Source organism: Orycteropus afer, unplaced genomic scaffold (genome assembly GCF_000298275.1).
Source record: "Orycteropus afer afer isolate SDZICR_OR568_19922 unplaced genomic scaffold, OryAfe1.0 scaffold00091, whole genome shotgun sequence".
In the NCBI taxonomy this organism is placed as follows: domain Eukaryota; kingdom Metazoa; phylum Chordata; class Mammalia; order Tubulidentata; family Orycteropodidae; genus Orycteropus; species Orycteropus afer.
The window spans coordinates 2,095,004-2,121,806 of NW_006921678.1; the positions used below are offsets into that span (position 1 = coordinate 2,095,004).

At 40.7% G+C, this 26,803-nt stretch overlaps 1 protein-coding gene across 1 annotated transcript in view; it reads left to right on the plus strand.

The window, feature by feature from the left end:
• Nucleotides 1–23,781: 23,781 nt before the first annotated feature.
• The window catches only part of LOC103198330 (iron-sulfur protein NUBPL-like), a 140,518-nt gene continuing 137,496 nt past the window's right edge, over nucleotides 23,782–26,803 (plus strand). Inside the window, 2 exon segments of the mRNA XM_042781164.1 lie at nucleotides 23,782–23,836; nucleotides 24,178–24,271. Of these exon segments, the coding sequence (XP_042637098.1) occupies nucleotides 23,782–23,836; nucleotides 24,178–24,271 (149 nt within the window).

Here is a 26,803-nt window from a genome sequence, read left to right on the forward strand (position 1 = left end):
TTTTGTTTTTTGTATATTTGAAGCTGGTTTTTGTACCTAATTACTAAGATTTTTCTTTGACACTATCCAGCTTCTCAAAAGATCTAATTTCAAATAGCATAAATAAACAAATGAATTCTCTATGTACTTTTCTTAACCTACTGTTCATAGTATATAACAAATAAATAATTCCTACCTTCATGCCTAAAAACAAAGGTTCTCAATAGTCCCATATTTTTATTGGATTCCACCTGTTGTTAGAATTCTCCAGCTATCTGACTTTGTATTGCTTTTATAGTTCAAAAGTACTATGCAACATTAAAGAATAACGAAGATTCCATGAAACAATTCATAATATGAAAGAACTAGTAGGACATTATATTGACTGAAATAAATCAATCAAAAAAGGGAAAATATTACCAAAAAAAAGCCCACTATTACAAGAGGTCAAGGAAAGGTTTATTACACACAGAAACAAATATTCTTTGGTGGTTACCAGTCATGGGAGGAGAGGGGAAGGGAAATTAAAAACTAGCTCAGAGACACATATTAATTTGGGTGAAAGGAAAGGCAATATACAAAAAGTGGGGGACCAGCACAGTATCACTAAGGAGAAGGAAGATGTAGAGAGTTGCACAAGAGGTACAGATAACTCAGCTAAACACTAACATACACAATCCTCGATTATCAGTAATAACAATCATTAATCTACAAGTGAACACATACTAAATAGGTAAATAAGAAAGATTATCAGGTTTGGGAAGCAAAAAGGACTATACCTATGACCATATAGAAAGTTGGCAGGTGATATTTCTACGTACATATTTGTATATGCTGTAGTAATATCCATGTATTATGGTAGAGTTAACAGCAGGTAAAGATGTGAAAACTTCCTAGCCAAAACCATACCCCTTGAGGGAATGAGTTGCTGGGTCTCTGGATTCAGGACCATAGTGGCAGTAAACATCAAGGGTAATTGGCATAACATCACCCACAAAGACAATGTTCTATATCCTACTTTGGTAACTAATGACCAGGGTCTTAAAGTCTTGCAAGTAGACTTCTAAGGTGAATTATTATTCTCTTCTCATGCAGAGAAAATAAAAGTAGAGAAAATCAAAGATGCATAGAAACAATTAGTCCAAGGAACTAGTGAACTATGTGAACCTCTGCCTCCATGACCCTGAGAAAAGAAAAACTAGGGGTGCCTGGCTAACACTGCCTACAACTCTGAAAAGGATCACAATAGGAGATCCTGGGCAGAATAGGAGAAAAATGTGGAGTGAAACAGAAAACAATAAAAAAAATATTGGTGAAACCCCCAGAGGTTATGGCCCTTAGTCATCCTTCAAGCCTGGAACTGAACTCATTCCTATGGGTCAACGTTCAGCCAAACAATAGACAGGTTTATGAGGTGAACAATAACAAAAGAGAAGTACACAATTCTTGGATCAACCATAAGAGAGCAAAAGGGCTGCCTTTGTCCAGGGATAAAGCTCAGAAACCAGGAATGGATAGAAAAGAAGGATAAAGAGAAATAGTAACCATAGGGAGGAAGTAGAAGATTGCTTTCACATTTTGGGAATTATAATCAATATCATGAAACAAAATGTGTATGAACTGTTGAATGGAAAAGCAATTTGCTCTGTAAACTTTCACCCAAATCACAATATTTTTTTTTTTATAAAATGGTTTCTAATATCTAAGGCATTAATTAGATTCATAAATATGTCTTTCATGGCCATTGTTCAGAGTTGTTGTGATGCTGCTGTTAGGTGCTATAGAGTCAGTTCCTACCCATGCCAACTTTATCTATGTACAAAAGAACAAAACACTGCTTTTTCCTATGTCACCCTCACAAACATTGTTGTGTTTGACTACATTGATTCAGCCACCCATGTCAATCCATGTTGTTGAGAATCTGCCTCTTTTTTTGTTGCCTTTCCACTTTACCAAAGAAATTCTGGTGATGTACTGGTTAAGGCATTTGGCTGCTAAGAAAAAGGTCCATGGTTTGAACCCACCAGCAACTATGTGGAAGGAAGATGAGGTAGTCTTCTTCCATAAAGATTTATAGCTTTGGAAACTCAATGGGTGTCACTATGAGTCAGAATCCACTCAATAGCAGTGAGTTTGGTCTTTGGTTTTGTAATTTACCAAATATGGCATCCTTCACCAGGTTCACCCCCATCTCATACCATGACCAAAATATATGAGGTGAAGTCTCACTACCCTTGCTCCTAAGAAGCATTCCAGCTGTACTTCTTCCAAGTCAGATTTCTTTGTTCTTCTGGCCGTGGTATATTTAATATTCTTTGCCAATACCATAATTCAAAAGTATCAACTTCAAAAGTATTCAGTCTTCTTTATTCATTGTCCAGCTCTCACATGCATATGAAGCAAATGAAAATACCACTTTAGTACTCAAACTTTTAGTTTTTAACTTTTAAAGATGATTTTGCAGAAGACTTTCCCAAGGCAATACCTCCTTTGATTCCTTGACTGCTGCTTCCAAGGGTGTTGATTGTATATCCAAGTAAAATGAAATCCTCTACAATTTCAATCTTATCTTTTCTCCATTTATCATAATGTTGTTCATTGCTCCAGCTGGGAAAATTTTTTGTTTTCTTTATGTTGACATGTAATCTATACTGAAGGCTATAGTCTATGATCTTCACCAGTAAGTGGTTCAAGTCTTGTTTGCTTTCAGCAACCAAGGTTGTATCATCTGCTAATACCAAGCTGTTAATGAGTCTTATTCCAATACAGATCTCGTAGTCTTCTTCATGTAATCTAGCCCCTCAAATTATTTACTCAGCATACAGTCTTAATAAGTATGGTCAAAGGATACAACTTTGACATACACCTTTCCTGATCTGAAACCATATAGTATCCCCTTGTTCCATTTGAATGACTACCTCTTGCTCTATGTTCATACTCCTCATGAGAACAATTAAATGTTCTGGAATTTCCATTTTTTTAAATGTTATCCATAATCTGTTATGCTCCACACAGTGGAATGTTTTTGCACAGTCAATAAAGCACAGGTTAATATATTTTCTGCTTTCTGCCAATTCCATCTGATTTCAGCAATGATATACTTTGTTCCCTGCTGTCTTCTTAATTTAGCTTGAAGAAACCAAAAGGTCATTTAGCAGACAGTAAAGAAAGAAAAGACAAAATAGATATTAGAAGAGACTCTGAAACCTGCTGTAGAAAGTAGAATAGCTAAAGCAAATAGAAGAAATGTTGAAGTAAAAGCTGAACAGACTTCAAAGGGCAGCTTGAGAAGACAAAGTAAGATATTATAATGAAATCTACAAAGACTTGAAATTAGAAAACCAAAAGGCAAGAACACATTCAGCATTTCCCAAACTGAAAGAACTGAATAAAAACTTTAAGCCTTGAGTTGCAATATTGAAGGATTCTGTGGGAAATATAGTGAATGACACAGGAACTATCAAAAGAAGATGGAAGATATACACAGTCATTGTACTAAAAAGAATTGGTGGACATTCAACCATTTTAAGATCTACCCTATGATCAAGAACCAAACAAGAACTTCTAATGAAGGAATAAGTCTAAGCTGCACTGAAATAACTGGCAATAAAACAAAGCTCCAGGAATTGATGGGATATTATTTGAAATGTTTCAACAAACACATGCAGCACTGGAAGTGCTCACTCTTTCTATGCCAAGACATTGAAAGACAGTTACCTGGCCAACCAACTGGAAGAGATCCACATATTACCCAATCCAAAAAAAAGTGATGCAACCAAACATGGAACTTATCAAGCAATGTCATTAATAACACATGCAAATAAAATTTTGCTGAAAATAATTCAAAAGTGTTTGGAATAGTACATGAACGAGGAACTACCAGAAATTCAAGCTGGATTCAGAAGCAGAAACTATGTGGAGCATGATATTATAATTTAGGTCTAAATTGATTATATTTTATATATTCCAAGCTGAAAAGCATCTCTTTTGGAACTGAGTTTCTAATTTGTATTTCAAATATTACAGGCTAAAAGAAATTTCTTGGGAGTAAGCTTAACCATTTTTTTTTTCTCGTGATATAAGTGTAGATAATGTTAGAACTAAACACTTATTTTTGTTGTATTGAAATTGAAATTGGTGGAGAAGGCAGGATATATTATTTACTAAATTCTAGTTCCCTTCCAAAGCTGTCTAATTATCCCTTTTCCTACATGAACCTCTGCGGGAGAAAGAGGGGAGCTAATTAACTCTCAATAAGTCACTACCTGTGATAGTTGGACCTGTGTGTCAACTTGGCTGGACCCCAGTCCTGTGTGGTTGTTCCCATGATGGGATCAGATGACTGTGTTCTGAGTGGCCAATCTGCCAAGGGGAATTTCTCTAGGGGTGTGGCCTGCTTCCAGGATATCCAGGGACATCCTGGGAAGAGAGACATTCTTTTGTGCATTGCGACTCTGGTGTGCTGCCTACAACCATCTGTGAGTGAGCAGCCCACTGTTCAACCTGGAGATCTTGGATTCATCTTTCATTGGAGTCAACAACCAGTGTACTGCCTACCAGCCTTGCGCTTCTCGGCCTCCTGCAGTTGTGGAAGCTAAGTCTGCCTCCAGCCCTACATTTTCTCCAGGGACTTTGGACTTGCTGGCTTCTATATGTTTGTGAGCCATTTTCCTAAGATAAATTTCTCTCTCTCTTTATATATATATATATATATATATATATATATATATATATATATATAAGCTTTGCTGTTTTTTGTTTCTCTAGAGAACCCAGTCTAATACACTACCCAATTTTTACTCTCAGGAAAAATCATGTTTTTTCTTTGCAGCAAATTATAGAATCCAATCCTAGTCTACTCCACTCAGTGGACTACAAATATTTTCTCCATTTAACACAAAAGGAGAATTAAGTCAGTAGTGTTACTAGCATGGTCATATTTGTAATAATGAACTTAATTGATCTGGCAGTTCTCTCTTTCTCTCTTTTTAGCAAAGCTTGTGATTTTCATATATTGACTTGTATTCAAATTAGTTTAGTTGAAAAAATCTTCACTAAATATTAGAGTTCCAACAGTGTGTCTCACAGGTATTATTGAATATTTTGGACCTTAAATAGGTGCTTTTCATGATCAGGATTTTTCTATGCAGGAAAAGTTTGTTTTCAATTTTAGCAAATATATGTGTTGTACACTTTACCCACATTCTGCTCAGACCAAAGTGTCATTTGATATACAACAAGTCTGGGGATTGATTCCTTTTCAGCCTGACAAAAGGCAGCTTGGTACAGTTGGAAGCTGTCGGGGGTAAGGGACTCCATTGCTAATAACAAAAAACAAACAAACAAACAAACAAACTCACTGCCATTGATTCAATTGTGACTCATAGTAACCCCCTTTCGGTTTCTGAGGTGGTAAATCTTTACAGAGGCAGATTGGCCAGTCTTCCTTCCATTGAGTGGCTGGTGGTTTGAACCACCAAATTTCTGGTAAGCCGTCTTAGGCACTAGACCACCAGAGCTCCAGTGCTAATGGAATTCTTTAAATGATTGGCTGAGGCATTTGCATTAGCTTAATTGCATATTTGTCCTTTGACTAAAGTTAGAGATCAAGGTCCCTCCCTAGGAACAGCATTTTATGTCATTAATTAGTAGGAATTCTCAATATGATTTTTTTTTTTTAAATTTCATATGACCATGAATTTTTTACCTTGAAAAACATATACAATTTCATCATGTTCCTTTCAGAAATTATTATTTTCCCCTTCATACTTTTCTTGCTGGGCAAGACTGCCAGGCTCTTTATTTAATATAGCATACCAATGACTATCTCAAATTGTGATTTTATAATTTGTAGGAAATAGGTTGACAATTGAGCTGTGGGCATCCTGCATAGAATCATTAGTTTCCTTTTTTTCAAGTCAATTGCAACAGAGGATTGTTCTTAAGAAAGATAGCTTTCCATGGACCTGAATGATGGTTACTTAGAGCAACAGTCACAGGCCTCAACAAATGAGGCAATCCTATATGATACCTCAGACTGCTGAGGATCATTGTGAAATGTTTTCTATCTTGTTATTCATTTTTCAACTGTCATTCTTGGACATAAATATTGTTAACCATAGAACATCAAAATTTTGTGATTAACCAAAAAGACTCCACAGGGAAAAACAAAACAATATGGCCTCTCAACCATATAGAAAATAGTACAATGAAGGTGGTTTAATGTGTAATAGAAAACAGATTATTAAGGTTATTTCTGAGATATATACTCTTCACTCATCTTATTGTGTTTTATTTTCCTCTTTTTTTTTTTTTTTAAAATTTCCCTTCCTAACTGTGAAAAATTATGTATCCTTAGATTCTGTTAGGGATTTCTGGTAGCATACTGTCTAAGGCACTTGACTGCTAACCAGAAGGCTGGAGGTTCAAACCCACCAACCACTCTTCAGAAGGAAGATGGGGCAATCTATTTCCATAGTGATACTGCCTCGGAAACCCAAGGAGGGGTCACTGTGAGTTGAAGCTGACTCGATGGCACATAACAGCAACAACAACAATAGATTCTGTTAAACTATCCTTAGACTGTGGGGACAGAGGGAAAGTTTTCATAAATTAAAGGTAAATAAGATTTAGAGAAATCCTACTTATCTTAAGTCTTCTTTCTTTCAATCCTTAGCAGGCCAATAAATAAATGAATAAACGAACAAATTAATGAATAATAGTTGAATGGATATATTACCTCTTGAATAAAAATGGAGTCTTTACTTGTCCCCAAACTTTGCAAATGTCATGTTGATTCTGGCCTGTAGTTGCTGATTGAGTAGTGGATCACCTGTACAAGTACCTAAGAATATAGTTGGTTGGTCAAAATTTCCAGTATAATGGATATGTAGGGAGAAAAGAAAATATAAAAACAACAGCAACAAAGGAAATGATAACACAATTCATAAAAATAATGAACTCAACACAGAAAATAATATGGAACAAATAAACCAGGACACCATGAAAAACACATAACAAAATGACAGCAACAAATTCATACTTGTCAATAATTAAACTGAATATTAATGGAATAAATGCACCACTCAAGAGATGGAGAGCTGTGGATTGGATAAGAAAACAAAAGCCATCAATATGCTGTTTACAAGAGACACACCTTAGAGGCAAAGACAAAAATAGACTGAACATCAAAGGTTGGAAAACAATATATCAAGCAAATGGCAACTGTAAAAAAGCAGGAGTGGCAATATTAATTTCTGATTAAATTGACTTTAAGACAAAAACCACCATATGAAACAAGGAAGAACATTATATAATGATTAAAGCATCAATTGAACAAGAAGATATAACCACAATAAATATTGATGCACCCAATAAAAGAGCCCCAAAATACATAAATCAGACTTTAAAAGAGTTGAAAAGTCAAATGATGACTTCACAGTCATAGTGGGAAACTTTAATATACCACTTTCAATGAAAGATAGAACGACTGGAAAGAAACTCAACAAAGACACAGAAGAAATAAACAGTACAATCCACCAACTTGAACTTGTAGACCTCTACAGAGCACTTCACCCAACAAGAGCACAATATACATTTTTTTCCAGTGCACATGGAACATATTTCATGATAGACCATATGTTAGGCCATAAAGCAAGGCTTAATACATTTAAAAACATTGGAATACTGCAAATCGTCTTCTCAGATCATCATACTATCACATTAGAAATCAACAATTGGGAGATCAACAGAAAAAGAGTAAACATATGGAAACTGAACAACACCCTCCTTAAGAAAGACTGGGTAAGAGAAGAATTAAAAAATGGAATTCAACAATTCCTTGAATCATACGAGAATGAAAACACAACATACCAAAATCTTTGGGACAAAGCAAAAGCAGTGATCAAAGGCTGATTTATAGCAATAAATGCATACATCAAAAAAGAGGAGAGACCCAAAATCAACACTTTAAACCAACATCTCCAACAATTAGAAACAGAACAGCAAGAAAAGCCTACAGTCATCAGAAAAAAGAAAATAACCAAGATTTGAGCAGAAATCAATGAAATGGAATATAGAACAGCAATAGAAGAAATCAACAAGACCAGAAGTTGGTTTTTTGAAAAGATCAATAAAATTGACAAACCACTGGCAAATTTAACAAATGAAAAGAGGGAGAGAATCCAGATAATATGAATAAGAAACAAAATGGATGACATCACAACAGAAGCAATTGAAATAAAAAGGATAATATAAGCATACTATGAAGAACTGTACTACAATAAATTTGAAAATCTGGAAGAAATGGACAGATTTCTAGAAACACATCACTTGCCTAAGCTAACAGAGACTGATGTGGAAAAGTTGAACAGATTCATAACAAAAGAAGAATTGAACAGGTCATCAAAAAATCTCCAACAAAAAAAGTCCTTGCCAAGGCAGTTTTACTGGAGAATTCTACCAAAGAGTCAGAAAACTGACACCAATCCTACTCAAACTATTCCAAAACATAGAAAATGATCGAATTCTCCCTAACTCATTTTATGAAGCAAGCATCGCCTTGAGAGCAAAATGAGGCAAAGACATCACTCAAAAGAAAAACTACAGACTAATATCCCTCATGAATATAGATGCAAAAATCTTCAACGAAATCCTAGCCAATAGACTCCAACAACATATCAAGAAAATCATTCATCATGACCAAGTGGGGTTCATCAGGTATGCAAGGATGGCTCAACATTAGCAAAACAATCAACATCAACCATCACATAAATAAAACAAAGGAAAAGAACCACATGATCATATTAATTGATGCAGAAAAGGCATTTGATAAAATCCAACACCCATTCCTGATCAAAACTCTCAGCAAAATAGGAATAGAAGGGACATTACTCAACAAAATAAAGGGCATATATTATGCAAAACCAACAGCCAAAATTATTCTCAATGGACAGAGACTGAAGCCATTCCCCCTGCGAACAGAAACCAGACAAGGATGCCCTCTATCACCACTTCTATTCAACATTGTACTGGAAGTACCAGCCAGGGCCATAAGGCAAGAAAGGGAACTAAAAGGTATCCAAATTAGTAAGGAAGAAATCAAACTATCCCTATTTGCTGATGATATGATCCTATACCTAGAAAACTCAAGAGACTTTGTCAGAAATCTACTGGAACTAATTGAGAGTTTTAGCATTGTGGCAGAATACAAGATCAATATCCAAAAATCAGTTGGATTCCCCTACACCAGCAAAGAGATTGTTGAAAAAGAAATCACGAAATCAATACCATTTATAATAACTACCAAAAAATTTAAATACTTTGGAATAAATCTTACCAGGGAAACAAAAGAAAACTACACAAATAAAACTATTAAAAAACTACTTCAAGAAACAATAAGAGATTAATGTGAATGAGAGAACATACCATGCTCATGGAGAGGAAGATGGAATAATGTGAAAATGTCAGTTCTACCCAAAGCAATCTATATATTCAATGCAATCCCAATCTAGATCCCATCAACATTTTTCTCAGGATATGGAAAAATCAATCAGTAACTTTATATGGAAAGGAAAGAGAACTTGGATAAGCAAAGAACTATTGAAGAAGAAGAACAAAGTAGGAGGTCTCCCACTGCCAGATCTCAAAACCTACCATACAGCCACAGTAGTCAAAACTATCTGGTATTTGTACAATGACAGATACATAGACCAATGGAATAGAATTGAAAACCCAGAAACAGATCCATCAACCTATGGTCAGCTGATCTTTGACAAAGGGTCAAAATCCATTGAATGGGGAAGAGAATGTTTGTTTAATAAATAGGGCTGGCAAAACTGGATATCCATTTGCAGAAAAATGAAACAAGATTTGTACCTCACACATATACAAAAACTAATTCCTGATGGATCAAAGACTTAAATGTGAAACCTCAAACTATCAAGTTCTCAAGAAAAAAGTATGGGCAAATTTAGGGGCCCTAATATATGGCATAGGAGCTCTGATAGCATAGTGCCTAAGGCACTCGATTACTAACCAGAAGGCTGGTGGTTCAAACCCACCAGCCACTCCTTGGAAGGAAGGTTGGGCTATCTACTTCTGTAATGATACCACCTTGGAAACACAAGGAGGGGTTGCTATGTGTTGGGGATGACTCGACCACACATAACAACAACAACAATATATGGCATAAATAGACTATCAGAACAACCCAAAATTCACAAACAGCAGAAGAGAAACTAGATGAATGAGACCTTCTAAAAATTAAATTTTTATGTGTTCCAAATACTTCTCCAAAAGAGTCAAAAGAGAACATACCAGTTGGGAAAAACATATTTAGTAATGACATATCTGACAAGGGACTTATCCTAGAGTTTATAGAAAACCCCAACACCTCATTAACAAAAAGACAAATAATCCAATTAAAAAATGGGCAGAATGCATGAATAGACACTTCACCAAGGAGTATATTCAGGTGGCCAACAAGCATATGAAGAAATGCTCACAATTATTACCGTTGTTGTTGTCGTTATGTGCTGTCGATTCAGATCCAACTCATAGTAACCACTCCTTGGGTTTCTGAGGCAGTATCACTATGGAAGTAGATTGCCCCATCTTCCTTCCAAGGAGTGGCTGGTGGGTTTGAACCACCAGCCTTCTGGTTAGCAGCCAAATGCCTTAGGCACTATGCTACCAGAGATGCAAAGTAAAACAAAGAGATAACATCTTGCCCCAGCACTAGTAGCAAAGTCAACAATACAGAAAATAACAAATGCTGGTGAGGATTTAGAGGGATTGGGACTCTCATATGCTGCTGGTGGGACTGTAAAATGGTACAACCACTGTGGAAAGCAGTATGGCGATTCACTAAAAAGTTGGAATTAGAAATGTCATTTGACCCAGACATTCCATCACTAGGTATATATCCTAAAGAAGTGAGAGCCATGACAAGAACAGACATAAGCACAGCCATGCTCATCTCAGCACTATTTACAATAGCCAAAAGATGGAAACAACCTAGGGGTCCATCAGCTGAGGAATGGATAACCAAAGTATGGTACATACACAAAACGGAATACTATGCAACCCTACAAAATAACTCAGAATCTGCACAACATCAAATAACATGGATGAATTTGGAGGACGTTGCTATTGTTGTTGTTATGTGCCGTCGAATCAGACCCAACTCATAGCAACCCCTCCTTGGGTTGCTGAGGCAGTATCACTACAGAAATAGATTGCCCAACCTTCCTTCCGAGGAGTGGCTGGTGGGTTTGAACCGCCAGGCTTCTGGTTAGCATTCAAGTGCCTTAGGCACTATGCTACCAGAGTTCCCTTCGAGGACAATATGCTGAGTGAAATAAGTCAATCACAAAATGACAAATATTGCATTTGTCTGTTAGTGTAAAAGTCAAGGGCAGATTTATCTATGGAAGGGAATTTTCTTTGTTGGTTACCAGGGGTGGGAGAGTAGGGGAGTGAACACTGTTAGATAGCTAGAGATAAGTATTAGTTTGGGTGAAGAGAAGGGCAATGTACCAAATGTGAGTGATCAACATGGTGGCATTAAGGAAGACGAAGACATAGAGAGGTCCATGGCAGGTACAGACAACAAAGATGAACCCTTTTGCACATACAGTACTGTGTTGTCAGTGAAGGCAAACATGGGTCTATGGGTAGATAGGTGGGTGGACAGGCTGAACGATTAGGTATGTCTATGAAGCACAAAGTGTACCCAAGACCATGTATAGGGTTGGTAGATAATGGTCGTGTAAGTGTATTTGTATGTTCTGTAAGAATTCCCAGGTTTATAGTACAGCCAACAAGGGATAAGTTTGTAGTCACTCCTTTATCATAGCCAGATACCCAGACGGAGTGAGTAGTTGAACCTATAGGCTCGGGACCATAGTCACAGGGGACATCAAGCTCAATTGGCATAGCATTATACACAAAACATTGTTCCACCTCCTACTTTGCTGGGTAGTGACTGGGATCTTAAAAGATTGCAAGTAGCCATCTAGACGCAAGAATGGGTCACCCCTCATCCAGAGCAAAGATGAATGAAGAAAACCAAAGATTCATAGAAACAATTAGTCCTAGAGACTTTTACACCATGCAATCGGCAGCCTGTACAACTATGAAACCAGAAGAACTAGATGGTACCCCTCTACCACTGTCAACCACTCTGAGGAAGATCTACGTAGGAGATTCTGGATAAAGAGAGAGAACAATGTGAAACAAAACTCAAAATCATTTGGGGGGAAAAAAGAAGAAAAGAAAAAAAGGAGAACAGGTGTGCTGGTCTGATAGAGCCTGATGGAACCACTCTATGAGACTATGGCCCCTAGCTGCCCTTCAGGTCTGGAAATGAACCCACACCTATGGCTTCCAGTCAACCAAATACAGGCATATGAATTGTACATTTACCTGAAGTAGATACACTCATTGGAGAGAACTATCATGGGATAAAGAAGAGCTATTTATGCACAGGGAGAGAGCTCAGGGGGCAGGAGTGCATGGAGGGATGGACATGGGGAAGAGGAAACTATAGGGAGGAAGTGGGAGGGGAGCTGTTGCTTTATGATAAACAGTGGTCAATGTCATGAAACAAAATGGATGTGAAGTGCTGTATGGAAAGTGAACTTGCTCTGTAAATTTTCAACAAAATTACAATTAAGAAAAAAAAAAAAAACTACTGGAACTAATTTACAGAGTTAGCCATCTACTTCCATAGTGATATTGTCTCAGAAACCTAAGGAGGGGTTGCCACGGGCCTGGCCCAACTCGACGGCACATAACAACAACTTCATATGGAAAGAAAAGAGACCTTGGATAAGCAGAGCACTTCTGAAGAAGAAGAAAATGGGAAGTCTTACACTCAGATCTTAAAACCTGCTATACAACCACAGTAGTCAAAATGGCATAGTATTGGTACAATGGTAGACAGATAGACCAATGGAAGAGAATCAAAAGCCCAGAAATAGGCCCATCCATCTATGGACAGCTGATCATTGACAAAGGTCCAAAACCTATTAAATGGAGAAGAGAGAACCTCTTCAGCAGATGGTGCTGGCAAAACTGGCTATCCACTTGCAGAAAAATGAAACAAGACCCATATCTCACCCCATACACAAAAACAAACTCAAGTTGTATCAAAGACTTAAATGTAAAACCCAAAACTATAAAATTCATCAAAGATAAAATAGGGACAAATCTGTTGCTGTTGTTGTTGTTATGTGCCATCGAGTTGGACCCGACTCTTAGCAATCCTTCCTTGGGTTTCTGAGGAAGTATCACTACGGAAGTAGATTGCCCAACCTTCTGTCCAAAGAGCATCTGGTGGGTTTGAACCACCAGCCTTCTGGTTAGCAACCAAGTGCCTAGGCACTACAATACTGGAGTTTTTTGGGCAAATCTAGGAGCCCTAATTTATGGCATAAATAGACTATCAGGCATAACCCAGAATGCACAGGAGGTAGAAGAGAAGGTGCATAACTGTTGTTGTTGTTGTGTTGTGCTGTCAAGTCGGACCCGACTCATAGTGATCCCTCCTTGGGTTGCCCAGGCAGTATCACTAAGGAAGTAGATTGCCCAACCTTCCTTCCGAGGAGTGGCTGGTGGGTTTGATCCTCCGGCTTCTGGCTAGCAATCAAGTGCCCTAGGCACTATGCTACCAGATCTCCTCTTTAGTCATTAGAGAGATACAAATCAAAACAATGATGAGATATCATCTCACCACAGCAATAATAGCAAAGTTCAACAGGATAGAAAATAACAAATGCTGGCGAGGTTGCAGAGAGATTGGAACTCTTGTGAACTGTCAGTGGGATTGTAAAATGGTACAACCATTGTGGCAAATGGTATGGTGTTTCCTTAAAAAACTGAAGACAGAAATTCCATTTGACCCAGCAATTCCATTACTAGGAATGTAGCCTAAAGAAATGAGAGGTAGGACACAAACAGACAGGCAGACGTATGTTCATTGCAGCACAATTCACTATGGCAAAGAGATGGAAACAATCTAAATGTCCATCAACAGACGAATGGGTAACCAAATTATGGTACATTCACACAATGGAATACCATGGTATATTGAAGAACAATGAACAATATGTGAATCATCTCACAATGTGGATGTGCCTGGAGAACATTATGCTGAGTGAAAAGTCAATTGCAGAAGGACAAATATTATATGTGCCCATTACTGTAAAAAGACAAAGAAGGGCTTGCTTAAGGAATGGAATTCACTTTGTACGTTACTGGGTATGGTGATTATGTCTGTGTGTCAACTTGGCTGGGCCTGGTTGAGTAGCTGGGCATCTGGTAGTAGTTACTCCTTATGATGAGACTTGGAATCAGCTCTATGGTGGGATCTGAGTAGCTGCTTTGGCTATGTGGTCTGCTTCCTGTATATAAGAAGCAGCTTTGGGAATGGTCTCTAGCATATGGCACATTTGGACCCTGCATGTAGCTGTGTCATTGTTCAGCAGCCTGCCATGCTCTGCTGACAGTGGGACTTACAATGAACTTGAATTAATGGTCTGCCATGTGGTTTGGTATCGTTGTGACTGTGTATTTTTAATTGTCAACCTTGGGCTTGTCAGCCTCAGCAGCCAGCAGCTGTCTGAGTAAAGAAATGCCTCTAGCTCTAGTTGGCCAGGAGCAGGAGGCAGAGCTGGACCCCAAGGTTGAAGGGCTTTCACCCAGCCCCTAGAGCCTGGCACTTTGAACTTCGACCTAAAGCCTCAAACTGTAAGAGAATAAACTCCTGTTTGTTAAGGCCATCCAATTTGTGGTATATTCTTTTCAGAGTGGCATTAGGTAACCAGAATACTAGGGTTGGGAGGGTAGGGGAGGGATTAAATGTTGGGCTAGTTGGGGACCACATGCTAATGTGGGTAAGGGAAGGGATGGTATGGAAAGGGTCTGTGACCACCATGACAACATTAGGGAAAGGGAGGACATTGAATTGTGCACATAAGATATAGATGACAGAGGCTAATAGCAGTATATCCACAATACTGTGTTACCATTATCACCAAACACCAGGATAGAGATAAATACATAAACATCTGAGATCAGATGGGAGTCAGTGAATATGATTATACTCTAGACCAAGGATAGATTCAGCTGAAGCTAATCTTGCACAGATACCAGTGATACAAAATACCCACAATCCTTACAGAAACAACAGAAAACAGACAGAGAGAAATCCCTCACAGCAGACACACACTGTGGGAGAGAGATCCAACGGATCCACCCCCACAGGATCATAGTAGTGGGGGACACCAGACTCAATTGGCACAATAAAATACATTAAAAATCTTGTTTCACAACCAACATTGGTGAATAGCAACTTGGGTCTTAAAAGCTTTCAAATGGCAATCTAAGATGCAGCTAATGGGCTCCTATTGTCGGAAGCAAAGAAAAGTCCAAAAAAAAAAAAAAGCCAAGGACATTTGGAAGCAACCAGCTGTAGGACATGATGGACTTCGAGACCAGAACTGGATGATGCCTGGCTACCAATGCCAACCACCCAGGAAAGGATCAAAACTGGAGATCCTGGATGGAATGGAAGGGAAAACGTGGAATAAAATCCAAAAACTCAATAATGACCAGAATTACTGGTCAGATAGAGTCTGGTGGGACCTCCAATACTATATGGTCTGGGATACACTTTGGGCCTGGAATAAAATAAGATCTACATGAAGACCACTCAGCCCAGGGTGACACACCCACATACTCTCTGGAAATGTATCCCTTGGAGCAAATGACCACGGGGCACCAGAGGGGTATCATTCCCATGGAGGAAATGCAGGACACACAGGAGTGCATAACTATGAGGGGCACAGGGGCATAGAGGGGTACTGGGCAGGGAAGGGAGGAGACTGGATTAGGGTTGGGGATGATAATTGGGGAGTGAAACCAAATTTGCACAAAATGTTGAAGGTAAAACAAACTCTGCTCTGTAATCTTGCACCTAAAGCACAATTAAAAAGAAAAAAAAAAGTAGGTGAAAAGAAGTTTGGCCATTCTCACTTCCAAGGAGCATTCCAGCTGCTCTTTTTCCAGGACAGATTTGTTAGTTCTTTTAGCAATCCATGGTACTTTCATCATTCTTTGCCAACAAAAAATTGGCAACCCTACTTATAACCCTTTAAAATATTAAAATATTAAAGGGTTATAAATAAAATGTAAGGAGTCCTGGTGTCACAGTGGTCAAGTGGCTCAAGTGGCTGCTAAACATAAGGTCACCTGTTTAAACCCACCGGCTACTCCATAGGCAGAAGTGCTAGTCAGTTTCCAAAAAGATCTACAGACTTGAAAATCCTATGGGGCAGTCCTACTCTGTACTAGAAGGTTGCTATGAGTTGGAATCAACTTGAGAGCAAAGTGTTCTTTAGCAGGTTAAGTGAAATAGTAGACTTTCCTACCTCCATGTAATTTGTAGCCCCAGCAGACTGTCTGAACTTTCTTCAGTTTGTCTATGGCTTGGATCTTTAGGCTGCTTCTAAGAGAAAGCAATCATAAGTGGATTACATCTGTAAAGGATGTGGATCCTTCGAGTGGATTATAATTGATAGTGACCCTATAACATAGAGTAGATTTGCCCCATAGGGTTTCCAAGGCTGTAAATCTTTATGGAAGCAGACTCTCTCTTCCTTCTCCCACAGAGCAACTGGTGGGTTCTAACTGCCAAACTTTTAAATAGCAGCCCAAATGCTTTAACCATAGTGCCACCAAAATCCCTTCTCATAACACACAATCATGGTTTCCAGGAATAAACTGATCACTTACCAGAGCCAAACAAAAGTATCTCATAGTGCTATATCAATAAGTCAGTGCAATGAACACTGTTTCATTTTCTATTCTCCCATTTGACAATATAGAAATGAATAGTTTGCAAACTAACTTGCTTAAATATACACACAGATCTTCATCCTCAAGAGGCAAGTTCCCAATGCTCTATACCTGGTCCTGTGCCATCTGTATGATCATGGGTACGTCTGAGGTCATTGTTGTGGTTATTGTGTCAGTCCAACTCATTGAGGGTTTCCCTTGTTTTAAATACTTTCTGTTTTACCGAACATGTCCTTCTATAGCTATTGGTCTTTCTTGATGACATGCCCAAAGTAATCCAACTGAAGCCTCATTATCTTCACTTCTGAAGAGAATTCTGGCTCTATTTCTTTTAAGACCTTCTTGTTCCTGTAATGCAGAGGTGCCGAGACACCAGGACATGGAGTTGTTTCAGAGCAGCAGTTTATTGGCACTCCCAGGCGAGGTTCTCATGCCCTAGCATCAGGGCCAGAGAAGTCGCACCTCTGGGCAGGGGGCATGGACTTTTATAGACACAGAAAGGACCTGTTTGGGGACACCAGGGGAGTGACAGGGTCCTCTAAGGAAATGGCAGGGTCCAATTAGCTGTTAGCATGGGTCTGCACTTAATTAGCATGAGGGGGCTTCAGAAGAGGAAGTTTGTCACTGCATGGGACTTTACAGTCTGGGAGGGTTCTGTCACTGGTTGTCTTATCAGGCTGTCTCATCAGGGCCTGACATCTGGAGGAAGCCGCCAACTGACATTTTGGGGCTTGGGTTTGCTTCAGCCTAACATTCCAACCTCTTTTAATGGATAAAGGGTGACATGATCCTCTTAGCTTCTTCCTGCTAAATGGGGTCTGAGAGGGGGAGAGAGGTTTCATAGGTTGGAGTCTGAGAAGCTGGGGTCATCAGTTGGCAACTTGATGTAAGGGTGTAGGAGAAGTTGATTTACTGCGACTCGAGATATTTCTTCCAGTTGGCTTCGGAGAAACTTGAGGAGGCAAGGGGCAAAGAGAAAAAGGAGAGTTATTAGTACAAGGGGTCCGATAAGGGGTAATAGCCAGGCAGTCAGTGGTGATTGGAACCATCCAAACAGTGAAGTTTCTGCATTGCATTGGTTGCGTAGTTCCTCTTTTAGTTGAGATAATGTGTTAATATTCTGTTCCACTAGTCCAGATTCATTAATATAATAACAACATTCTTCTCCCAGGAAGATGCAAGTTCCACCTTCCGCTGCAGTTAGGAGGTCTTGGGCTCTCCAATTCTGCAAAGAAACTTGGGCTAAAGAGGTTAGTTGTCGCTGTAGGGAGGCTAAGGAGTCCGCAGTGGTTTCAAGTGCAATTTCGAGATGGACTTGGAAGTCCTGAGCTGATATTATGCTGTGGCTCAAGGCTCTGCCCGCCATTCCTGCTGCTGCAATGGCAGAGGCTAGGCTAATACCTATCATGATGGGTACGAAGGGGTTAAGATAACAGTATGTAGTCCAGTCCAGTGAGGTTTCAGTGGCTCTGGATGCAAAGTTTTCAGAGGCACTGCGTCTCCGGGTTGTAGGTGAGTTGTTATTGGTGGTCCTGGAGAATTGGTCCTTAAGGGTTGTGGTAGATACCTGTCTACGGGTTCTCGCAGCAGCTGCCTAAGGAGAGAAAGGTATGGGAGATAGGAAGCTAGGGGAGGGGGTTGTGTGGGTAAATTATGATTTAGGAGGAAAGGTCAGCCGTACATCAATTCAAAAGGGCTGAGAAAGGTTGGTGCTTTAGGAGTTGCACTTATGCGTGCTAAGGCAAATGGGAGGAGGTCTATCCAGGATTTACAAAGCTCTAAGGAGAGTTTGGTAAGGTGTGTTTTGATAAGGCCATTGGCTCTTTCAATTTTACCTGATGATTGAGGTTGGTAGGGGATATGGAGGTGCCAGTGGATCCCTAGGGAGGAGGAGACTTGTTGGGTAATCTGTGAAACAAAAGCTGGCCCGTTGTCTGACTGTATGGAGGATGGCAGGCCAAACTGTGGGATGATGTGAGTTATTAAGATATTGGCTGCTGTAGCTGCAGTTTCATTCTTTGTGGGGAAGGCTTCTAGCCACCTAATTAGGGTGTATATAAGTGTAAAAAGGTATTTGGAAGACTTGTGAGATGGCATATGAGTGAAATCGATTTGCCAGTCTTGACCAGGTAGGTGTCCTCTCATCTGATGAGTGGGGAAGGTTGGTTTAAGGTTTTCTTGGGGACTTGTGGAGACACAAGCAGTACAGGTGGAACAGACAGATTCAATAGAGGTGTTGAGTAAGGGTGACATGAAAAGAGGTTGTAGGAAATGTTTCAGGGCTTTGATTCCTATGTGGAGGGAATTATGAATCATGTGGACAAGGGGCTCCACTTGGGAGTCAGGAAGAATGAGTCTGTTGTGAAGGAAGAACCATCCTTTTGGGGGAGTGATTCCCTCCTTTTGTTTCCCAATGTGACAATTCCTCAGGGGTGTACTGCAGATGGATGGAGGGGAGTGAGAGGAACAGGATGCGGGTTGGTGGGTTCAGAGAGTCCCTGGTGAGGTTCTGGGCTGTGGAATCTGCCTTGTTGTTGCCTTGGGTGATCAAGGAACTGTCAGTTTGATGTCCTTTACAATGTATGATGGCTACTTTGGATGGTAGTTGGAGAGCATTTAGGAGTTGGAGAATGAGCTTGGTGTTAATTATGGGGGAAACTTTGGCTGTTAGAAACCCTCGTTGTTCCCATATTGGGCCATAACAGTATGCTATAAGGAATGCATACTTGGAGTCTGTGTAAATATTAACCGCCCATCCCTTTGCTAATTGTAAGGCCCTGATGAGGGCTACTAGCTTGGCTTTCTGAGATGAGGTGCCTTTGGGGAGGGTGTGGGCTTCTACAATGTCAGTCAGGGTGACAACGGCATATGCTGCCCTACGTCGTCCATGGGAGTCTATAGCTGAGCTGCTGTCAACAAAGAAGGTGATATCTGGGTGGGTTAGGGGCTGGTCACATAAGGAGTTAGGAGACGTAGGTAAGGTGTCTAAAATTTCTGTGCAAGAGTGGGAGTGTGGTGGGTCATGAGTTGGTAACAGTGTGGCTGGGTTGAGGGGTGGAGACTGGGCTAAATGAACATTGAGATTCTCAATAAAAGTAAGGTGGGAAAGTTGGAGATGAGATGGGGATAGGAGGGAAAGGGAACGGTGAGACAACAAGTCTTTTATTCTGTGTGAGGAAAACACATGAAGAGGGCAGTGGAGGGTTAGTTTGAATGCTTCCTGTGTAAGAACTGCTGCTGCCTCTAGTGCTCTCAGGCAGGGTTGCCATCCTCATACCATGGGATCAAGACATTTGGATAGGTAGGCCACTGGGGAGGGGAAGGGACCATAAGTTTGGGTAAGAACTCCTAGAGCCATCCCTTGACATTCATCGGTGAATAAAGAGAAAGCTTTGGTAGGATTGGGGAGATGAAGAGGTGGAGATTGTAAAAGGTGACTTTTCAGGGTGGTGAAGGCGGCCTTAATGAGTTATGGTGATTGGAGGGGACCAATGGGTGTGTCCTTGGCTGCATTGTAGAGGGGCTTAGCTAGAAAGGAAAAGTTAGGGATCCAATGTCTAAGGAACCCAACTAGTCCGAGGAATGATAGGATTTGGTCGGCAGAGGTAGGGGGTAGTAGATCTCGTATTACTTACTTTCTATCTAGGGTGAGTTCCTGGGTGGTGGGTATTAGTTTAAGGCCAAGGAAAATGACAGAGGGAGTAGATAATTGGACTTTAGAGGGTGAAACCCGGTACCGCTTTTTTGCTAGGAAGTTTAAAAGAGTGGCAGTGTGTGTAGTTGACTGTTCTAAAGAGGGGCTACATAGGAGAAGGTCATTGACATATTGTAGGAGAACGGATGGGGAGAGGTTGCATTCTAGTAGGTTTCTGGCCAGTGCCTGTCTGAAATGAGTTGGACTATCCCTGAATCCTTGTGGGAGCGCTGTCCATGTGAGTTGGGAGGAGGTGTGAGTGTTGGAATCTTCCCAAGTGAAGGCAAAATGGTTGTAACACCTGGGGTCTAAGGGGATTGTGAAAAAAACATCTTTGAGATCTAAAACAGAAAAATTAGTGGTAGTAGGGGGAATATTGGAGAGTAAGGTAGAGGGGTTAGGGATAACGGGATGCAGGGAAACTATGGCACTGTTAATAAGATGAAGGTCTTGGACTAGTCAGTAGGACCCATTAGGTTTTTTTTTTACTGATAAAATAGGGGTATTGCATGGGGATTGGGTGGGGATTAAGAGTCCTTTAGATAAGAAGCTCTGTATAAGAGGTTTCAGGCCGAGTCGGTGTGTGAGAGAAATGGGAAATTGGGGCTTGGATGGAAACTGTGTGGGATCCTTTAAATTTACCATAACAGGGGGGTGATGAGAGGCGATGGATGGGGAAAAAGTATCCCACACTCATGTATCAACAAGGTTAGAGTGTATGGGAAAAGCTGGTGCTTGCAGGGAGGTAGCAGTTAGTGATAGCAAGAGAGAAGCAGAGTGATCTTGAGTCCAACTGAGAGTGGTTTTAATTTTTGTGAGGAAATCTCACCCTAACAGAGGGGTAGGGCAGGTTGGTATAATAAGAAATGAGTGTGTAAGAATTTTGTTATCTACTAAACAGGTTGTGGGGGGGTTCGAGGATTGCCCGTTAATTCCCATAACAGAGACTGAGGAAGGGAAACATAGTCCCGAGGAGGGGAGTACAGAATAGGTAGCCCGCGTATCAATCAAAAAGGAGATTGACTTACTCGCTACCTTGATAGTGACCCTGGGCTCAGTGAGAGTGATCGGGGTTGTTGAGTCCAGGCTCCTTCAGTCGTCAGTGGCCAGGCCCAATACTGTCGACAGCGAGTTGGTGGATGGGGAGGATGGCCCTCCGTGCTTTTCCAATGTCCATGTAAACCACACGCTGGACATAGGCCGGGGGGCGGTCAGCATCTAGCCGGTCTGGGCTGAGGGTAGGATTTGACCCAGTGCCCTTCTTTACTGCACCTGAAGCAGGATTGGGGAGCTGCTGAGGAGGAAAGTCTTCTGTCACTATGTGCTGACCTCAGGGCCGCTAAAAAGGCATTGGCCTGCAAGGCAGACCTCTGGCGGGTCCTGGCTTCCCTATCTGCCTCTGTTTTCTCTTCCCGGGTGTTAAGGACTTTAAAGAACATGTTTACTAAGTCTCTGATGGGAGTCTGGTGTCCCTCTTCAGCTTTCTTTAATTTCTTTCTAATGTCAGGAGCTGATTGGGTTATGAAATGACTGGCTAGGACTGTGGCTCCAGCTGGAGAGGAGGGGTCTAGACGGGTAAATTGGGTAAGGGCCTCAGTTAATCGGTTCAGGAAGGTGGCTGGGTTCTCACCCAGAAGTTGGGTAATCTCCCGGAATTTGTTAAAATTAACTGCTTTATGAGAGACAGCTTGTAGGCCTGCCAGGAGGCATTGGAGCATTTTATCTCTGCGGCCTCTCCCAGTCTGTCCGGACTGGGTGTCAGGCTGGTACTCCCAGCCTGGGTTGTGTGCTGGAACAGCGTCTGCTCCAGCGGGCGTGGAGTTATCTGTTAGGTGGGTTTGGTCAGCATGTTTTCGGGTGGCACTAAGGACTCTATCTTTTTCGTCTGGAAGGAGAATAGTGGAGAGGATGACATATATGTCATGCCAAGTCAAATCATAGGTCTGAGAGAGGTATCGGAACTCTTTGATAAGTAAGTAGTAGGGTCATTAGAAAAAGAGCCTAAGCGTTTTTCAATTTGGGACAAGTCAGCCAGGGAGAAGGGGGTGTGGACGTATACAATTCCTTCAGACCCAGCCACTTCACGCAGGGGGCAAAGAAGTTGTTGTGAGTGAGTGTGGTGGCTCACAGGAGAGGGAAGGGTGGGAGAGATGGAGGAGGAGGTGTCTGGGGAGGTGGGTGAGAAGAGAGGACAGGGGACTGTCAGGGTAGGGGGAAGGGATGATGGTGCTATCTGGGGGAGAGGGGGTTGTGCTGCAGCATAAGGAGGAGGTCTGAGGGGTAGGGATAGGTTTTCCAGTGGGTCAGAAAAGGAGGAAGAGGAGACGGTTGGGGGTTTCTAAGGGAGAGAGAGGTGTGGGTTTAAGATGTTTGGGGTTTTCACGGGCAAGGAGAATTTGGGTGGTATTACATTTCTTACACAATGAGGGTTGGGAGCGCAAATAAAAGAAGGCTTGGACATAGGGAACTTCCAGCCATTTGCCTGTGCGTCGGCAAAAATTGTCTAAGTCTGTAAGGATGTTAAAGTCAAAAGTCCCGTGCTCTGGCCAGCCAGAGCCATTGTCCAGTGTGTACTGGGGCCATGCCATGGTGGAGTAAAAGATGAGGCATTTGGGACGGATGTCCTGGTCTAGTAGCAAGGGCTTAAGGTTTGCTAATAAACACCCCAGAGGGGTTGTTGGATCAATTTTGGAGTTTTGATTGTCCATTGGTTCTGAGTTTTTCGGTAGGGTTCCTGGAACCCTATGTCAGTGGGACTGTATTATGCAGGTGGACATCTCCGCCTGACATTAGACAGCCGGACGAGGAGTGACCCTCCGAGGAATGACCCTCAAGGGAGATAGGATGTCAGGTGTCCCTGAGCAACCAAACTCCTGGACCGTGAGGAGTTTCTGACATGGTACCACGATTTCTCTGGGGGTCCTGGAACCCTGTGCCAATGATGCAGAAAACTCCGGGACAAAACTCAAACTTTTGGGCAAGTCAACTCTCCAAAAATAATCACACAAGAGATATTACAAAAGGAAAGTAGTTACACTGGAGACACGTCCCAAAAACTAGTCAAATGCCTAGTTGTCTGCTCCCCTCTCAGGGATTTGAGTGAGTCTTTGGCTAAGGTGTCTCCATATAAACCCCAGAACGGAGGGCAGAGCCACACCATTATGCCGATCTGACTTCACACAGAAATCAACTGAGGGGCAACCCAGACTCCAGCAAGTCAATTCCCCAAAAGTAATCACACTGGAGACATGTCCCGAGGACCAGTCAGATGCCCGGTTGTCCACTCCCCTCTTGGGGATTTAAGTGAGTCTTTGGCTAAGGTGTCTCTGTATAAACCCCGGAGTGGAGGGCAGAGCCACACCATTATGCCAATCTGACTTCACATGGAAATCAACTGAGGGCCCACTCAGGCTCCTTGACCTAGATCTTGGAGCATCACAAAAACATTCACACAACCTCTCAGTCAGATGCAGACAAATTACAACAAAACCAATTCAAACCATCTGGTAGTAGGCACTGGTTCATGGTCCAGAGCCAAAAAATTAAAATGACCCACAGGATGGAGGACAACACAATACAAAATGTATGTTCTCTGGTGGGCATTGAGTAAAGGGTAAGATGTGAATTACCAGTTGTGGATGTAGGGGGCCGGAATTCGCTGGTCCAGAGGGAAGAGGGAGAAGGAGAGTTGGAACTCCCTCGAGTTCTACTCCTGTTCCCGGGTGTCGGCACCAAAATGTAATGCAGAGCTGCCTAGACACCAGGACACGGAGTTGTTTCAGAACAGCAGTTTATTGGCTCTCCCGGGCGAGGTTCTCATGCCCTAGCATCAGGGCCAGAGAAGTCACACCCCTGGGCAGGGGGCATGGACTTTTATAGACACAGAGAGGACCTGTTTGGGGACACCAAGGGAGTGACAGGGTCCTCTAAGGAAATGGCAGGGTCCAATTAGCTGTTAGCATGGGTCTGCACTTAATTAGCATGAGGGGGCTTCAGAAGAGGAAGCTTGTCACTGCATGGGACTTTACAGTCTGGGCGGGTTCTGTCACTGCAGTTGTCTTATCAGGCTGTCTCATCAGGGCCTGACATCTGGAGGAAACTGCCAACTGACATTTTGGGGCTTGGGTTTGCTTCAGCCTAACAGTTCCTTTTCTGGCAGTCCATAGAATATTCACTGTAATTCTCACAGATAGGGAGAAAGCACATTAACAACCTGCAATATTCAGATGACATGACCTTCCTTGCTGAGAGCAAAGAGAACTTGAAGCACTTACAGAAGAAGATGAAACACTGTAGTCTTCAGTATGGATTATACCTCAACCTAAAGAAAAAAAAAAAAAAATCCTCAAAACACTACTTAATAAGATTTATTCCCATAAATTCACCCCCCCACCACCACCACATTTTGCTTCTGACATAGCTCATAGGTACTGAGAATACTTATGCAAAATTGCAAAATCCTGATTTGAAAGGTATCTTTTCTAAGGTCAACATCTGTGCCATTTTAAAGAGCCACTCTATGGTTTTAATGGACTTTAAAAAGTTCCTGGAGGGTGAGGCCTTTATCAGACTTACTGGATTTTAATTTAAAGCCATCAAATGTTTTCAGGAAAAAATAAATGGTGGCAAAAAAAGATGAACCATGGAGCACTTCTCAGTGTACTTGAGCCCAGTTTCTGTTTGTCAAAGATTGAAAGAAAATATTTATAAATTCTTCCTAATGATTTGAAGAAGAATGAGAAAGGGACCGTTTAACATTCTTAATAACTGAACATATTAGTACATTGAAAAAAGAATAGAAAAGCTCAAGTTTATTCTTTCCTTGCTCAGTGGCCATGAAACTATACTTGGTATCTTTACAAATTCATTCCATTAAAAAAGAAAGAAAGAAAGAAAAGAATCTGTGTTTATTCTTAGCCCCCAAACTGTGAATATCCCTCAAGCATTCAGAGAATAACTCAGTCTAAATTACCATATCTGTTTCATGGTGTTTACCTTCAGTTGTCTTCTGCACTTTTATGAGCTCATTGAGTACTCTAAATCAAAGTACTTAAAGAGTCTTAGGAAATCCACAGGCCTACTCATCCAGAACTCGTGATTATTTATGTTGAGAGAATAATGAAGCCTCCGGTTTCATTGACATTATGATTTATAACTCCTTGAGGACTGAAGGATATTACAATAATTTAAAATTATTACTGTATGAGCATATTTTTTCAATGTAGACTTCAAAAAATTTTGCCATGAAAACCCTCTCCCTTTATTTTTTTTTTCTTCCTAGTGATGGATTTTGTCAACTTTGGCTAAATAAATAACAGAAAATTTCTCACCTATCAATTGTCAGTATTCTCATTCCTTATCCCCAGAATAACAGGAATATATCTCCTAGTTTTAACTTAACTTTACATACTTCCATAGTGATACCTCCTCGGAAACCCACGGAAGGGTGGATATGAGTCTGGTCCGATTCGATGGCACAAAACAACAACAACAACAATATAATCCTGAAGATAAAGCCAAAAGTATTAATACTTCAGTATCATAGCTATGGGAGCTCTGGTAGTATAGTACCTAAGGCATTTGACTGCTAACCAGAAGGTTGGCGGTTCAAACCCACCAAACACTCCTTGGAAGGAAGGTTGGGCAATGTACTTCTATAGTGATATCGCCTCAGAAACCCAAGGAGGGGTCGCTATGAGTCTGGTCTGACTCCACGGCGCATAACAACAACATCATAGCTATGCAACAGAAATAGTTTACACTAAGGAAAAATAAACTACTTTGAAAAATTTATTTTAAAATGTACTGCAAATAAAATTATATCATATAATTTTTTTTAGTCCTTTCAAAGGCAGCCCAAAGACAAAGTCACACAGTTAAACAAATGTTCTTAAATGCAGTAGTTACTGGATGATCTTGACATTTTAAATGTGCAAATATTTCTTAATATCCATAAAAATGAAAAAAGAAAATGTTAAAGAAGATTTTTCTAAAGTAGAAATGGCACAGAAATCTGAGCATATGTGCCCCTCAAACTATGCTCACATAGATATTAATGAGAATTTTTTAACTTAATTTACAAGTTATTTCAATGTACATAAATGATTAAGAAAATTGTTTATCAGGACAATTTCAGTTAGGCAGATCCCTCAATTACTTAGGCATATCAGACAGCATGATCTCTGACCAGGACCACTAAAATTAGTGTTAAATTCACATTTGATATTTATCAAATTTATCAAATATTTATTATATTTGATATTTATTTTT